The following is a 19,143-nucleotide window of genomic DNA, read 5'->3' as shown; positions in this document are numbered from 1 at the left end:
ACAGTGGATTGAGGCCACAGGGCAGACACCATTCTAGCTAGCCACAGGCCAATAGCCACAAAATCCCCATTCTCTACCGGCTGCATTCGAGGGTAAGAGTTTGGGGGCCTATCACATGGCCAAGAGATTTGAGGAGCAGCTCAACACTGCCAAGTCTTATTTGGATAAGGCAGCGAAAAAGATGAAAAAGTTTGCCGACTGCAAGCGTCATCCCACAGATTATAAAGTTGGAGACATAGTCTTGGTCAAGTTCAACCCAAGGCAATTTAAGGTATTGCGAGGCATACACCAAAACTTGGAGTGAAAGAATGAGGGCCCGTTCAGGATCGTTGCTAACATTGACAATATCTGATATAGGTTGGAGATACCACTGCATCTTAAGGTTCATCATGTCTTCAATGCTAGTGTCCTCAAGCCGTACCATGAGGACAAGGATGATCCTAGCCGAGGAGAATCAAATTGGGCGCCACTCACAATTACTGCCTCCAATGATCGAGACATCGAGGCCATTGTGGACTACCATGTCAAGAAGAAACAGGAACAACAAGCCACTGCTATGGAAGGGACAATCTCCGGAAGAGGCCACTTGAGAGAGATATGAAGACCTGTGGAAGTTTAAAGACAAAATCCGGGAGTTCTTGCAACACCAGTATGCTGTGGTCATCTCCACATCAAGTGAGGGAGAATGTTATGATCCGTCACTTGATCTTGAAGAAGGTGGAAGAACCTAGAGTCTTGGAGAGGTTAGTGGAAGACTCTAGATTCTTGTAGAAGCTTGTAGGGAAGTCTTGAAAGACTTGGAATTCTCTAGAGTGTGTAGAGAGTTCTAAAGTAGGGACTTGTTTGTAAATATGAAAGAACTTGTATAGTAAATTTTATTTACACTTAGTCCCCTTAGGAGTATTATAAATAGAGGGGGGCATTCATTTGTAGCAAACCATCAAGAAATCAAGCATTCTTCCAAGTAATACAAAGCCTTCTTCATAAAAGCTCTCTTGACTTTCTTACAATCTAGCGTTTCCTTAGCAATCTAGTCTTAAAGGCTTACTTGAGCTTGCAAGATCGTGAAAGATTCATGAGTAAGTTTTCAAGTTCCGCACGGAGGTCTTAGTTGAAGTCCAAGTCCGTGACACGAGGGTCTACCGAAAACAGCCGTCCTACCTTGGTAGGAGTAAGGTCTGCGTACACTTTATATATATATATATATATATATCAATTATTTTTATAATATTAGTCAAGAGTATATATTTATTAATTAATATATTTTCAAGAGACAATATGTATCTTAAATACATAATGTAATATCATTTATTAGGGAACATATTTGAAATGTTAGCAAATTTAATCTAACTGTATAGCTACACTTATGCAATTATACAGTACATTTATATTTACACAATTATATTAAAATAAATAAATATGTCATTATAATTACTATACTATGTAATTACTAGATTGTATAATTACTACCTATATATTTACGCCAATTTTACTTATTACCAGGTGCCTTTCTAAAAGAACCCTTAGTATGAATGTAGTAGGTGATGAAAGATAGTTGGTCCCATCTAAATTATTGTTACTTCTCTCAATGATAATAAGAATAAGAATAACAACAACAACAACATATTCCGTTTATTCCATAAGTGAAATTTGGAGAGGATGATGTATACATAGTGTTATTTTTATTTTGTGAAAATAAAAGGACTATTTTCTGTATATTCTCGATTGTTACTTCTCTGAGATGTTTTACATAATTTCAATATATTATTGTAAAAGATAATTCATCTTCTTCTACAAAAATGCTTAAGTACTAGTTATGTAACTTTTACCTCTTCTGTAAAACATAAACTTTGTTTAACGGACAATTCTTAATTGACATATTTCTAAGAAATAAAATATAAAATAAAAATTTTACTAAATCATCTTTTGAATATATAATAAATTTAATATTTTAAAAAATATGTTGAAAAATGACTATAGTTTATAATAAGATAAATTAAGAACTAAGCTATGAGCTTAATTTTTAAAATTAATCAAGTAAAAGTAAATATTTATTTTTAATATGACCATGAAGTAAAAATAGAAGTAGTAAGTACTATTCTTAGCCTAACGAACTTTTTTAGAGTACAATCAAGTCCCAAGGTAATTAAACAGAGTCAAACTCGTGTGACTCTTTGATGTTTTCTTCCACGTGTTGTCCTATGCTTTGAGCAAAAAATAAATAATCAATACAGATTGTGGTGTGCAATGGTGAGACTATTTCATTCTTAACAATCAGATTCGACTCATGAATATGAAGAAAATCTTGTGGTGAGCATCACCTCCGAATAAACTATGTAGTCTGCAGTCTAAACTAAAGTAAATAAATCATAATAGTAAATTATTGATATGAATTATAAATGTGTTAATGAATCACAACCAAGCCTTAAACTAAAGTTTATCATGAGTGGTATATGTTTATTTTTTTATATTAGTCGGTATCAAACAAATTGATTGTTCCCTGAGAATTTTGCTATAAATACTTGAGCATGAAACCTCATCCAACCAATTCATTCATCTTCAACAAAATGAAAGAGGGCACAATTAGTCTTTTAGCTCTTGTGGCTTTGTTCCTCCTTAAGGTGGTCTTAGCCGTTGAGCTCTCTCTTCCCTTCCATATGCCAATCAATGAAACCTTTGACCTTGAAGTATTTCAAGGTAATGCATTAGTCGGCATGTACTCATACCCACGATGTGGAAGGCAAGGTGGTGGAGGAAAATGTATTAAAACCGAAGAGTGTTGTAGTATTTATGGTTGGTGTGGAACCACATCAGCTTATTGTGCTCCTGGAAATTGTCAAAGTCAATGCGTTAAACCATCTCCACCTCCACCCTCGCCTCCATCTCCACCCCCATCCCCACCTCCACCCTCACCTCCACCTCCACCTCCATCTGTATACCCACGATGTGGAAGGCAAGGTGGTGGAGGAAAATGTATTAAAACCGGAGAGTGTTGTAGTATATATGGTTGGTGTGGAACCACATCAGCTTATTGTGCTCCTGGAAATTGTCAAAGTCAATGTGTTAAACCATCTCCACCTCCACCCCCATCCCCACCTCCACCTCCATCCCCACCCCCACCTTCACCCTCACCTCCACCCCCACCTCCATCTGTATACCCACGATGTGGAAGGCAAGGTGGTGGAGGAAAATGTATTAAAACCGGAGAGTGTTGTAGTATTTATGGTTGGTGTGGAACCACATCAAATTATTGTGCTCCTGGGAATTGTCAAAGTCAATGCAAAAGTACTCTAACCTCATCAGCCAACAATCGTATGAGAGGTATTGAAAGCTTCTAGCTCAATGTTGTCAACATATATATATATATGCTAGCTCATGTATTCCCAATTACTAGCTAGCTAGAGGATGTACTCTTACGCCTCTTTTGAGACTGGTGAAGTGATGGAATAATAATGTGTGTAATGATAATGCATATAAAATGCATTAAGTAATATAATAAATAAAGGAGTGCTTTAATTTTATCTAAATTAAAACTGCAAAAGTGGTTCATTGTAAGGTAAGACAATTCTCTCTCGAGATTCTGATTCATGTGAGGTACTTAAATTGCTTCTGTTCAACATTGCCTTATCCTAAGTTAAAAATCAACATATAAATATTTATAATGAGTGACCAATTAACCTAATATATAGTATGTCACTATTTAATTAAGTACCAAGTATATGTGATTTCAACATCTCCGTACAACCCAATGGCTTAACGTACGGTCACTTTTAGCAAATGGTCTCCCTCTTTGGTATGCCTACGCAGCAGAAGTGTAACATTAAAGCTCCCCGGCCCCAATTCGACCGACAACAACGTAAATTAATTACACATGCACAATATGGAATGCCAGATGTCATTGATTATTATTACCGATTTACAGTCGAGGAATGTTGATTATTGTAACACGATTTTTTTTAAGAATTTAACATCAACATCTTTTCATAAAAAAATATATCACGAATAAAAAATATTTTATAATAAAAAATATTTTATAGGATAAGTATGATAGATACTAGTCAAGAAATAATAAAGCAGGTTTCACATCATCAATGCCTAACATATATTCTAGCTAATCAGAAAAATTAAAGATTTTTTTTTCAATGACCTTAATCAAATTCTCTAAGTTGTGAACTTCTAGCATCATCCATATTTTTTTGTAGCTGTCACTTTCACAAAATATACTAACAGTTGTACTACATAATGATTCTTCCCATCCTATTACATCGATTTTTTCTTCAAATTTTTCAAAGCTAGGTGCACTATTTTTTTAATCAATAATTGCAATGCACTACTCATCTTCTCATCAATTTTCAATTGAGACAGAGATTTTTCTTTTCTTTTCCAATTTTTTTCTTTTAGCCAAAACTGAAGATTGGGATAGAAAATTATTAGGATCTCCAACTTCAACTCCATCAGGGGTATCTATGTCTATAGTAGTAATTACATAAGAGATATCAGGACGGGGATAGGTACAACTTGGACTACAACGAACTCCTGTTAGTGTTTTTAGTTATTGACAACCAAGTTTGATGTTTTTCTTTTAGATAATCATAATGATTTTCATATGTTTTTAAGTAACAATAAAGCCATGAAAGGTCTCCAACGATATTTTAACCTTATTTCAAGAGTCTGGCTTCAAATTACTTCCAAATCTCTCATTTAAGGATATTTCTTAATCAATATAAGTGAAAAAAATGTTCATATATTTAGAATAAAAAATTAAAAACTAATTTAGTAATAATAATATCTTATTTTCTTCTTTCTCCAATTCTTCGATTCATGACATGCATTGGTAAGACTCTTTCTTGTTTGTCCTTTTTAGGATTTTGCTAAAAGATCACAACTTTAAAAGAATTTATTTCTGTTTGGGTGTTAAATTGTAGGTGGATTCATATGTGAAGAGTGGTGTGGTAGTTGGATTGGGTTAAGGTCATGCTTGTGTATTGGCTATACAGTATCTAAGTCATGTTTACATTGTCATATTCCAACTGTATATGATATATCATTTGCTGTGTTCGAAAAGGACAAAAAGTAAACCACGGAAATATGGTACGATTTGTATTTAGTTCCGTATTTTCTTTGTTGTAGTTCATAGTGCAAATTAACTTGTGTGTTGAATAGGCATACTTCATGGTAACCAAATTTTAATAAAATACCTTAAGTATATACATAATTTTACAATAATAATATATCTAGTGTAATATCATAAGTGAATTTGATGATCAGAGAGTTTCAATAAAATTAATAGCCTAAAACAAAAATTTTATAAGAGACCTTAAATATGTATACATCGTTGTTATTTTTAATCATGACTACTATTTTTTCTCTCAAAAACCTTAAGTTCTTGACAAACATCAATATACCCAAAAATATTATTCAGGCTATTAACCCGGCCTGGCCCACTTTTTTTTTGGATCACCGGGTACCGGGCCTAGCCGGGTCAGATCGTACCCTTACTGGGCCGGTCCGGTCTGGTCTCAACAGTGAAAAAATTGTTAAAAATCCACCCCATTACCAATTTAGGGTATAGGGTCTGGGCTTAATGGGTCGGAACGGCTTGGGCCGTTGGGCTTGATTATTTTTTGGGGGACATTTATATATTCGAAAATTTAAGTCAATCATTAATATAGTGTATCGTTATCTAGTTAATTTAGAAGTAATTATAACAACTTATATACTCACAATATACTATCTATTAGCATATATATACTTATATTATAATATATATACCTACAATGTATATCTAATATACCCACAATGTATAATCTATTACTTACATTATATATTATATATATACGTACAAAGTATACCAAATATACTCACAATATATTATCTATTATAATAAAATACTTACATTATATTATATATACTTACAATGTATATATAATATACTCACAATGTATAATCTATTACTTACATTATATATTATATATATACTTACAAAGTATACCAAATATACTCACAATATACTATCTATTACTTACATTATATATTATATATACTTACAATGTATATCTAATATACTCACAATATACTATCTATTACTTACATTATATATTATATATACTTACAATGTATAAAAAATATACTCATAATATACTATTTATTATAATAATATTTTTTTAAGTATTGAAACTTATAGTAACTACAAATTTAATTTTCCTTAGATGATTATGTAAAGTAAAAATAATTATTTAATTGAATCATACAAAATTTGTACAAAAAAAAATTAAGAAATGCAAAGACTCAATGAGTCTTTGACTTTATTATTATATTTATAAAATTCAAAACATATAAGTTACAAACTTACAATTAGTTGTATATAATAAATTGTAACTTCTACATATTTCGAATCATTTTCTCCAATTCATATGTATTAACATTAACATAAATTGACTTATAATTTTCAAAATCAATAAAGCCGTAAGTTGGACTAGCTTGTGCCAAAAGATCTTCAATTGACATTATTTCTTCAAGTTCTTCGTCTTCTTCCGTATTTTCTGCTCTTCCTTTATTCCTACGCTCTGATCTAATCCAATCTCTGAGGCAAACTAAAACATTCATGGCATTTCTCCCCAAAGAGTGTCGATTGTCTCCGATCTATAGCCTTTCTTGACTAAATGCGCTCTCCGATGCAACAGTTGACATTAAAATATTTAGTACATCCCTAGCCATGGTTGATAATATTGGATATTATTTTTGATTGTTCTTCCACCATTCCAATGTAGTGACATTATTTTTATCATATGTCTCTGGAGTCTATCTCAAATAATAATTAAGCTCATCCCAATTTATGCTCCATTGTAATGTAGGCTGTATTCTATTCCAAATAGATAAATTAGAAAAATCATGGGCAGGCATACCACGTGCCTGCCTTTTAGAAGATGATGGCTCGTCAGAAGGACGAGATTGAGGAATAGTATAACTAGGGGTAGCATTATCAAGTAAATCGATATAATGATTATATAATGTTTGAATATAATTATTTGTATCACTCATCTCCTTAAACATACTAGTATTGTAACACCCCCTAAAAACGTTGTATATATGTTCCAATTCTCGATGAAAATGATAAGCTTCTGTATTTTGGGTATAACTTTTCATAGGATGGTTCAAATTAGGTGATTCAAATTTCTAAATAACTCCAACATCATTAACTACAAATTTTGGGAAGACCATATTTTACGTTTTGGAGGTTAAGTAGGTCAAATAAATTAATTGTTGTAAGATAGGGTGTAGTGACGAAATGGAGTATTTGTAGAAAAAAATCATATCTCACTGTAGGATGCTCCAAATTGGTTGATTTTTGAATAACATGAAAGTATACTTCTATAGAAACAATTCATATGAAGACTACAAACCCTAATGAGGAATTATCTTGTTCAAACGCAGCTCCGAAAAAAGATATTTCATTAAAAGAATGTTCATTTCACCAACCATGGAAAGATCTAGATCCATTTGACATCATCGATGACATCAATAGTCCTCCATTTGACATCACCTATAACATCATAATCTTCCATTAAATTTTTAAATTTTTCTTTATAATTATTTTAATTATTGTTAGGTTCCTCCTTCACACCTATAAATACCCACCTTATTTCATCATTTTGTTCATCAAGCTTTCTCAAGCAACTCTTCTCTCTATACACTCCTTTACTCATTCTCAAAATATAGTTTTAGTTCTTAATAGTGTAGAAATACTATTCCGGTGATTCATATACTCCAGGTAGTACACAAAACGCTCCAGCGAGGAAAAAAGGCTAGGATTCAAGAGTGTTCATTAAGTCCTTCGATTCTGAGTAATGCTTCGAATTACAAGTATGTAGGCTTCAATGAGAGTATTCCTTCCACTCTCATACCTAAAGTATTTATATGATAAATTATATTTATTTTCTTTAAGTTTTACTCTAAGTTGTGTGGGTGTTTATCCATGGGTTCTTCCACCCATGTAGTCCAAAAACTCTTTCAATTAAATCTCTTGATTTCAAGTAATATTTTCTTATGGGTAATTCTTATCTTTACTTAATAGCATGAATAATGGTTAAACTAATGATTATTGGTATATTTTGATGCAACATTATTTCATATGTATGAATTGATGGTTTGCAAGTAATTTTTCGATTTATCTCTTTAAAGGTACTTGAAATTCATGATGGGTTGTTTAAAGCATAATTTTTTAATTAATGGATTTCAATGTATTTATGTATATTTATTTACATACATGTTTGCAAGTTGAAGTGCTTTGAACCCACCTAGTTTTACTATATTTTTAATGAAGTTTGACTTGAAAGCTTTGACTCCAAATAAATATTTATGAAAGCAATGTCTATAAAAAAAATGAGGTTTATGAAATAAGAGAATGATGAAATGATATGAATAATGGATTCTTTATGCAATAAGGACAATCTTGCATATTTGAATAACCAAATGTTTTAATGAGCTCTTTCACCGAATATGATGTTTTAAATTCTCAAGCTACATGCTATGAATATTTTGAAGTATTAAACTATTTCGTGGGATTGACTTAGCACCGAATGGGGAATTGAGATGGGATTCGGTAAGGGAATCCTAGTGGCAACCCCTTGTCTCATTAACTATGTGTCAACATAGGAGCCCTTGTAGGCTTAAGCTAATGGATCCATGAAAGCTCTTAAAGTTAAAGTTAAAGAATGAATGTAAAGTTGATGGAGTTCTACCCTAGGCAAGTAGACTCCGCGGCCAACATAGGGGGGTTATATTGGATTCCATGTAATAGCTCACATGGTCTTAAATGTCGGTTATGGTCATCTTCCCACAAATGAATATTTTAAAGAATATCTTTATGATTGATTATGCATGCATTGCATTATGTTTCATATTACATAAATGTTTTAATGTTTTCTCAATGTTCATGCATGCTTACATACTTAGTACATTCAAAGTACTAACATATACTTTTTTGCCTACATGATATCACCATATAGGGACCAGTGCTTCTCCTCCTTCTCCTCCATGTGGCTAGTTGAGATCTCGTTTGAAGACTACTTTTGGTGAGTTTCCATGTTCCGGGAACAATACTCCTTTATATGTCTAGCTTATGATATGTTGAGATCTTTAGACACTTACTATGGTATTTCTTTCTATTAAGATTAAGGGTGAGCTAGAAACTTGTCTTAGCCCCGTTAAATCTAAAAATTAGAGGTATTGTTGGACATATGTAAGTTGAAGATTTTTTATTATAATTTCCGTTTGTTTATTTATTTTCATTACCTATGAAAGGATAAAAGAATGATTTGAGGCTTGTTTGAAGTACTTTCGGGATCCTTATTCGCCATGTCACGTCTAGGCCCTAGGCTTGGGTCGTGACAAGTATCTTTATTTTTTTCAATTTCTATAGAAGTATATATAAGGCGAACACATTCAGACATAGTATTAAATTTCATATACAGATTTAACATAGCACCAATTAAATAAATAGGAGGAATAGGAAAAACATATTTTAAAAATTTTTCTATCATTTCAGCAACAACATCTTTGTAATCAACTTTCTTTTTATATTCTATAAACAATACAGAAATTTCGTTTAAATAAGCTAAAATATTAGAAACAGTAGGATAATAAGGACCAAAATATTCAAGAGTAGCCAAATAAAAGTTTTCTAAAAGCACAACAACATCATTAATTTTAGTCCAATCAGATTCTTCCAACATGACTTCAGAAAATTTATATGCATATTGATTAAAAGTTGTAGTTATAGGGGTTTTATAAATATTACAAGTCTTTAAAAAATCATAAGTTGAATTTTACCTAGTCTCAATTTCTTCGAGCATTAATCTAGGTCTAAGATTATTTTCCTCGCATTTTCTTTTAAATTCTTTAAGTCTAGCTTTTCTATTATTTCCTTGAATAAAACTAACTGTATCCCTAATTTTTTCAATTGTTAGCTCAAAAAAATAAAGTCCATCTTTTACAATTAAATTATATATGACAAGCACATCTAATATGAAAAATATCATCTAAATAGGGGGGAAACTCAATTTTCAAAGAATTAATAGCAGCGGTGTTGTTAGATGCATTATAAAAAAAATAGATAAAACTGTGTTCAAGACCATAATATTTTGCAACCATTGATAGAGAATCAGAAATAAATTGTGCATTATGTCTTTGGTCTTCATCATATTGAAATGCTAAAATACGTTTTTGCATAATAAAATTACTATTTATCCAATGACAAGTAACAACTAAATAATCATTTATATTTATAGCACGACCAAGATTAGAAATAAGTGAAACTCTACATGGAAGATGTGTTAATAACCAACGTAAATAATATGCATATTGTCCATGAAGTCTAAAAATATTTGATCTACAAGTACTTCTAGGAATACCGTTAAACATGAGATTATAAATTGATTGTATATAATGAATAAAAGCATCAGAAGAAGCAAATGAAAAAGGTAGTCAATCCACAACTATCACGGTCCCCTCATTTTATTATACTCGCCGTTAATTTTCCATTCTATGAGTTTATTCTACCTTGAACTGGCCCAATAGCACCCCTTATTCGATCTTTCCAATCAGGATGCTCGTTTTCTAGATGTCTAGTCAATTGACTCGTTCCACCTCTATTACCCCCGGTCTTATGCTCGATTTTTTTTGACACTCCTTACATTGAACTTTAATTTTTTCAGCTATGCATTCAAAATAATGTCATACTAAACTAGTTTATTTTCTTTCTTTTACATGCCGTGGAGGAAGATTAACAGTTCTAGATTGAGCATTACCTAAATATACATCAGGACTAATTGGTGTAACACCCATATCATCATTATCATCTTGTTCTATTTCTACTTCAACTTCATTTGGTTCTTCTATACCGTAAGATTCTTGATATTCATTTTCACTCATATCATGTGCACCTACACCTATTTCTCCAAATTAACTAGGTGGTGCTTCAGGCATACGAGAATAATTTCTACTTATACTACCTCTACCGAAAACACTTTTTTTCTTACTACCATTACCTCCGTTGGGACACAAATTTTTAACACTTTTACCTATATTTTTTAATCTGTTCATTATGCAAATTAAATTAATAAAAATTATAAAAACAAAAATTAAATATTTAAATATACTAGAATTAATTTATTAAATAAAAGCAAGAGAAGGAACGATTTTACCAAATTATCGGAATCAAACAAAGAATCGTAAAATTGATGAAATGTTGAACACTTGAAAGTTGAAAACTTCCACTTGATGTTGTTAATTGCAAAAAATAATAAAAGATTGATATCACTTTAAGAGAGAATTGAGATATTGAGAGACAATTGAGAGAATTAGATGATTGTTGGTGAGAAAAAATAATTAAATATTATAGGTATTTATAAGAAAAAAATTTGATTTAAAAAAACAAATTGGGCAAATTTTAGAATTGGCCCAGCTGTATAGCCATTGGGCCCAACAGCTCTTTTTTAAAAAGTGGACCAAAAGTTAATTTCAGAAAGAAAAAAAAATTTCGAACTGGGCGGGTGGATCGATGGGCTGCCTACTTTCCCTTACCGGGCCGGTCTTACCGGTTAAGGCCAAAAAATGACCGGACCAGCTCAAATTTCTTTTGTGTTGGGTTGGTACACGGTCCGGTCTCCCCCGTGTCGGGCCCTTAATGGGCCGGTGTTAGGGGGCCAGTTAGGGGGCCAATCGGCCCAGTTGACAAGTTTAAATATTATTGCAATAAGAGTTCTTAAAAAAAATTAATACACCTCCAAAAAATTTCTAATATAAAAAAAATACTTGTAAAGATTATGAAAACTAATCAGTTCAAGAGGAAAAAATTGATGTTTGGTTGAGAAAAGAAAGGAAGAAAGTTTGTAGAGAGAGAGAGAAAAGCACGTCACTCAATGAGAGAGAGAAGACCGGATTTTTTATAGCATATTAAATAAGTTTGAATTTTGTTAAGACTCTCCTCTAAATCTGATTCGTTCAAATCTTTTTTTTTCCAGATCCATTAAGAGGCTATTTTTTAAAATGAAACAAATGGACTTAATGGGTAGAATATGAATGATTAAGATTACGACCTATAAATCAAACACACTTATTGGGCTAAATCTAAATGATTAAAATTCACTTTTAAGGGTCCGCCATGGTGGATAGGGCCCCCGTGGCGTGATTGTCTCGACTAAGGGACAACCTAGGAAAGTTTCTTATCAATTTTCAATGAATTCTCGCACCAAAGGTAAGTTATTTACTCTCGTAATTCGTAATTGGATTCTTAGAACCTAGAATCTTCGCTAGTAATCCTTGGAGGAGGGTTTTGTCTTAAAATTAATGGTGGAAAAAGCCCTAGTTAGGCATTAGGATCATGAGTTTGGCCAAGAGTTAGTATTTTGTTATAATATGGGTAAATTAGGCCATAATTATTGATTCTTTTTATTAATTACTTGTTTTAGACCAAGAACAAGTTGAGAGACTCCGGAAGGGGAAGGCTCAAATCTTGTAAGAGCATTCAAACTTGGTTTCGAGGTAGGTGATGAAGGCTCAAATCTTGTAAGAGCATTCAAACTTGGTTTCGAGGTAGGTGATGGTTTGTTTTCCCTTCTATGTCATATATGCATGTTAACTGCTCCCTTGTATATATGTATGTATGTGAATAGGAAAAGATGAGAACCTAATGAAATGATTATTTGTGATCAATTGCCTGCAACGGACTTGTTGCTTAATGGTTGTAACTATGTGAGACTATTCATGTGATTGTGGTTGATTGGATCAAATATCACATTCCGACACATAATTGGATCAGGTGTCATGTCCAACACATAATTGGATTGGGTATCATATTTTGACATAACATTTGACCGGGTGTTACGTTCTGACACTTATATTAGATCGGGTTTCACGTTCCGACACACTAATAGTTTGGGTATGCGTTCCATGAGAGAAGCATTCTTTGACTGTTGCATTGAAATTGAGATTTATCACCTCTGATATGCATATGTATTGATTATGAGATGCTAAGTGGTAAAGTATTATGTATATGTGTGTTTATTATTATGTATATGTGTGTTTACTGTGTTGTCGTTACTTGTTTATATTTCACTTACTGGAATAGCCGCATGATCCTGTCAGTACACCATTATTTTGTGTACTGATATTGTACTTGCTCTTTCTTTGTTGAGCTAGGGCATCTTCATGCGGCTACTGACAAACCTCGGTGTCACGACCCAAGCCTAGGGCCTAGACGTGACACGACGAATGAGACACCCGGAGGTACCTCACCCAAGCCTCTTAGCATTCATTAAGCATTTCATTAGTAATGGCATACAATAATAAGCGGAATAAAATAAAAAAAACATTTTCCATTTGTGTTCAAACATACCTCTACTAATAGACTTGGCGGGGGATAAGACATGTCCCTAGCTCACCCTCAATATAAGTGTCAAGGAATGCCTTAATAAAAGTCTTACTATTCTATATAACACAAGCTTAGAATAAAAAGGATGTCGTTCTCGAAACATGGGAACTCACCATAAGAAATCTTCAACTAACTTGAGCTAGCCACGAGGAGGGGGTCGGGGAGTGACGTCAGTTCCTACATGGTGATATCATGTAGGCAAAAGTATACGTTAGTACTTTGAATTTATTAAGTATGTGAGTATGCAATGCAATATATCATTATACCATAAGGTGATGCAATGGACCATGCTAAAATCTTGCGATCATTTGAAATGTCCTTTAGAGTTATGAAGCTTAGTTGATGAAATATAGAAACCATCATGATTCATAAAAGAAACTTGAGCATTATAGAGGTAACCATGAGTCATTATAAGAAACCATATACTTGCAAAATACCATGAATAGTAAATAAGTAATCCATAAGCCTTTTGAAAGAAATCATTAGTTTTGTGAGAGCACATACTTTACCTTGTGATAGACATAGTAGACATCATATGATATATCTTAAACATTGGAAGAGGAACCTTGTACCTTTGTGAGAGCGACCATTAACCGACATAAACCATGTGAGCTATAACATGGAGTCTCGATGTTACCCCTACATCGGAGAAAAGGGGGAGACTACTTGCCAAGGTAGATTCCTATATGCCTAAGTGGATCCACTAAGCTATTGTATAAACCGAGGACTCACCTCTAGTTCTTAAATTCGGGTACTCACCACTAAGACTTGATATTTAGAGTACTCGCCTCTTAGAGATTGGGTATTTGCCTCTATCTCCTTTATACCTATGGTGGCACGTAGTTCTGGGACATGGGTATTCGCCTCTAGTCCAACTAGGTGTTAGGTAAACTCTCAACAGAATAGACAAACCATAAAACATAAAGTCAATCATCGTGTGGGAGGGGCCATATCTACTACCCGTCCATTCTTCATAAGAACAAAATCATAGAATAGCTCCTTAACTTTGTCTCATGTGATGTGAATGTAGACATTTCTTCATCATATATCTTTAATCATGAAAATATCTTTAGGGACTTAACTCACCCTATTATTAACTTACTTGAACATTATAGACTCATCGTTCACAAAACTTATTTGCAAAGAGCACCTTTAAACTCATTTGTAGACATTGTCAAACATTCATTTCAATTTTACTTTATCATAAGAACTAGGTGGGTTCAAATAAATCAACTTTCAAGTCATTTAAATCAATGCTAGCATGCATGAGGGTGAAAGAATTTATCATTTAAAACATATTAAAACAACCCACCAATATACTCTAAAACTACTTTCAAGCCTTCATAGAGGGACCTTGAGGAATCATCCATTTCATGTAAATAAGGATCACCATAAGTCAACATAGACAAACAAACTTCAATTATTCAAGAATCTATACATTTGAAATCGTAGTATGAAAATCCCTAAAATTTCTCATCACTTGAAATTAAGAGTCAATACACATATATATATCAGTAGGAGTAAATAAACTTAAATATACCATAATCTATGCATTTGGAACCATTATGTAAAATAACATAAGATTTCATCATTTAAAATGGAAATACTAGATTGAGAAAACTTTTGGGCTCCATGAGTGGAAGGACCCATGGATGAAAACCCACATACCTTGGGGACAAAAATCTCTATGAGAACTTGAGGAAGAATTGAGACTTGAATGTCTTGAATTGGAAACCCTAACCTTGCCTTGAAGCTCTTGGGAGAGTTTGAGAGGAGAGGAGTTTAGTATATTGAGTCTAATTGTGTGAAATGAGAGATTTAGAAGGTTTAGGATCTTTAGAGAGGGTCAATTTAGTCCCCAAAACGACCTCACTTTGGTTTAAAACACAAGAAGAGACTAAAATGACCTTAAAATCTAGAAAATGAGCTAAAAACCCTGCTGGCGCGCCGCGCCAGCACCCAAACTACTGAGACTAGTTTCGGGCGCTATAGTGGCGCCGGGTGCCACTGAAGCGCCAGGTCAAAAATTTCTGCAGTGATAATCTATCGTAAAATGGTCATAACTTTTGACTCCGAACTCGGAAGGAGGCAAACTTGGTGGCATTGGAAAGAAGACTCAAAGACCTTTAATTTGATAGGTTATGGTCCACCCAATTCGCTATATTGAAAGAGATATAATCATTTTAAGTTGACCCTTAGACGAACTCATTCGGAAAATTAGCCAAGACGAATTCTTTGGACTTGGCTTGGTTTTAGGGATCCCTTATGACCCTAAATCACATCTAATACCCTTAAATTAGTTATTAATTGATCCTAACTCATGTATATACATTAAAGTCGTCGAGTACGATCTTATACATACATGAAGAATGGTTCGGGTCTTGGCGTAGAAATTTTTGGGGTGTTACACTCGGTTAGGTGATCGTTGAATTGCTGGATTGAAGGGTAAGATAGCTCTTTCAGGCTTGAATGGATCCATCTTAGTTCTTAGTCCATCCTTTCAGACATAGACTTCTTATGTTATTATCTTTGGGATTGTATCCCCTTACTCTTAGACTTGCTATGTAGTAGCTTCGGTACAATGACTTTAGGTTCTAGGGTTTTAACTTCTGCATGTTTGTTTGACTATTGTGTTTGACTTGAATTGAATTTATGAGTTTTATTGGAACTCAGCTTAAAACTTATATAAAACTGTTGCCACATCTTTTTGTGCTCACTTTTGTATTAGGATGCTAGCTTGGGGGTGTAGTTTTGGTTCTCTCACCGGAGGAATAGTGTGGGTGCCACTCACGGCCCGATTTGAGTCGTGACACTTTTTAAGCAAAAGAAGAAAGAACTAAAAATTAAGTTAAAATCTTTAGTGGCTTTTCTATAAAAAATTGTACTCTTATCATTATTTATAAATATAAAATAAAATCAATAACAAAAATGAGTGAATAATAGTTTGCTTACTGCAACAACATATTTAGTGAAATTGAACAAAGTGGATTTTGGAGAAAATAAAGTGTACGCAGATCTTTCTTTAAGGTAGAAAGATTATTTCTGAAATATCCTTAGCTCAAGTGAGGCTAAAAGATCCTTACCTCAAGTAAAGCAAATTAAGCAAGTTAAAGTAGTAATGGAAAGAAATAACGATAGTGACAAAAAACATGACAACTAATAGAAAAGCAGTGTGGAGCATATATGTAAGGAACTGTAAACAAAGTAAGCAACAAATGATAACAGATTTCAAAGGCCAAAGACTATGTGAATAGGCTAATACTATAACAAACACGATATGTAATTTACCTACTCCGAAAGAATAAGAAAACCAACCTTTAATTTCATAACTAAGAATTGATAAAACTTTTCAAGTGTTTTATTTGCAAGTCGTTTCGTGCTTCATATATATTGAATAAACTCATATTAATTACAAAAAATCGATATTCAGATGTTAATAATCCTCACAGGAATAAAGCTATATCTAGTATTGTCAAATTACTGTTTGTGGTGATGTTAATTTTTTACAAAAAATTAATAGAAAATTAGTTAATTTTAAAACCATAATTATTAGGTTAACCCCTAATATGTATCTTGATATCAAAAGATATTTATCAATTTATAATTAAAGAAAATTAATTTTTTTTCCAGAAAATAGAAAAACATAATTTAAGAGCACCCAAAAAAAATACAATGAAGAAAAAAATTTGAAATATTTTCTTTTATAAATAGATGGGCTCTTCTAATCCTAATAAAATTTTGTTTCTTTATTCATTACGTAATAGGATTGATACTTAAATTGTGTATTTCTTTTTTATAATTTACACCTTGCAATCAGACTATCATTTAGGTGTTTGTTATTGTATAGGACTACACAGAGTGCGGCTCAAGCACATTAATGATCTAAGGCGAAAATTGAATGAAGGTCTTAAATTTTTAAAAATAAATTAGTATATTTTTCTTGCGGATTTTGTTCTTCTAGCTCTTTGAGATGCAGAATTGTAATTTTTTTTTATTGACATTTTTATTAATTCTTTTTCAATTGATACTATAATCAATCAATTTAATCTTTACTTCAGATGCATCAAACTTCTTCTAATTATTCTTCCTCTCTTTACTATAAATAGAGTATTTACTGAATATTTGTTTCTAAAAAAATCTATAACCTATTATTGCTATAAATAAATAAATATGTTGCCCCTCAAATTTGGGAAAAGCCCCATGTCTACACATTGGTGTAGTATAACATTTTTTTGTGTACTTTATATTATAAGGTACAAAACTTCTAAAAAAATAATGTATTTTACTAAAGATAAAAAGTGTATTTAAAGCTAACATGATAACTCACTACTATACTAACAATTAAGGAGCAAAATTCAATGCATATAAGCATAACGTAAATACTTCTAACAAATTAACAATAGCAGAAAAGATTATAGCTAAGCAAAAGATGACAATCAAAAAGTTGATAGTGTAACACCCTCTAAAACGTTGTATGTGGTGTTTCAATTCTCGATGAAAATGATACTGCTTCTGTATTTTGGGCATAACTCTTCTTAGGATAGTCCAACTTAGGTGATTCAAGTTGCTGAAGAACCCTGACACCATTTTCTACAACTTTTATGAAGACCATAACTTAAGATTCGGAGGTTAAGTAGGTCAAATAAATTAATTTTTGCAAGATCTGGTGCTGTGATGAAATAGAGTGTTTGTAGAAGAAAATCATATCTCACTATAGTATGATCCAATTCAGTTGATTCTTGAACAACATGAAAGTAGACTTCTAGAGCTACAATTCATATGGAGATTAAATCCTAATTAGGAAGTTATCTTGTTCAAATGTAGCTCCGAAAAAGGATATTCCGTAAAAAAGATTCATCTCACCAACCATGGAGGATCTAGACTCATGACATCACCCATGACATTACAATCCTCCATGACATCACCATGACATCACAATCCTCCATTAAATTTTTAAGATCATTCTCTGTAATTATTTTATTTATTGCTATGTCCCTCTTTCACACCTATAAATACTCACCTTATTTTCTCATTTTGTCATCAAATTTTCTCAAGCAACTCTTCTCTCTATACACTTCTTTACTCATTTTTAAATATGATTTTAATTTTTAGTAGTGTATAAATACTTTTTTGTTGATTCATATACTCCGGGTAGTACACAAAATGCTCTGGCGAGGAGAAAAGGTTAGAGTTCAAGAGTGTTCATTGAGTTCTTCGATTCTGCGTAAAGCTTTGGATTCCAAGTATGTAAGGCTAATCACAACGTTGAACTGAGTTAGTTATTGTGCCCTACATCCTCATTGAGTTGAATTGAGTGTGTTTTGAGGTTCTATGAATTGAGCTCCTAAGTTATCTATAATTTCTATTGAGTTTTTGTATATAAATTCATATGTATTGATGATGTCCTTGCATTCAACAGTTGTAGTATACATTCATATCTTCTTTCATATAAACCCAAATTGAGACTTTATTTTTGTTATATTATGCAGTGATGGAGTTTTTAAATCATGATTTGTGAAAGGTTTTGAATGAGAATGAGTTGAGTTTAAGAAGTCTCTTAATTATTATTTTGAGAATGAGTTTGAGAAGTCTCTTAATTATTATTTTGAGCATGAGTATTTTGAGTATAAATGAGTTGAACATTATTACATTAAAATATCAATTTTGAGATTGAGTTAAGAAGTTAAATTTATATTTTTATTTTAAATGCA

General features: G+C 32.4%; 1 protein-coding gene and 1 long non-coding RNA gene across 2 annotated transcripts; both read left to right on the top strand.

The window, feature by feature from the left end:
* The first annotated feature begins 2,530 nt into the window (after positions 1-2,530).
* Positions 2,531-3,533, top strand: LOC129872351 (chitin-binding lectin 1-like). Its single transcript, XM_055947331.1, has one exon. The coding sequence runs from the start codon at positions 2,568-2,570 to the stop codon at positions 3,336-3,338; it is 771 nt and encodes a 256-aa protein (XP_055803306.1). The 5' UTR covers positions 2,531-2,567; the 3' UTR covers positions 3,339-3,533.
* A 5,473-nt stretch (positions 3,534-9,006) lies between these two features.
* Positions 9,007-13,295, top strand: LOC129872352 (uncharacterized). Its single transcript, XR_008762549.1, has 3 exons — positions 9,007-9,074; positions 12,471-12,594; positions 13,201-13,295. It is a non-coding gene; the product is annotated as an uncharacterized LOC129872352 (long non-coding RNA).
* Positions 13,296-19,143: the final 5,848 nt, after the last annotated feature.

Source organism: Solanum dulcamara, chromosome 11 (assembly GCF_947179165.1).
Source record: "Solanum dulcamara chromosome 11, daSolDulc1.2, whole genome shotgun sequence".
Taxonomy (NCBI): Eukaryota; Viridiplantae; Streptophyta; class Magnoliopsida; order Solanales; family Solanaceae; genus Solanum; species Solanum dulcamara.
Note: the sequence above shows the minus strand (reverse complement) of the source record. Positions and strands in the feature narration are given on the sequence as shown.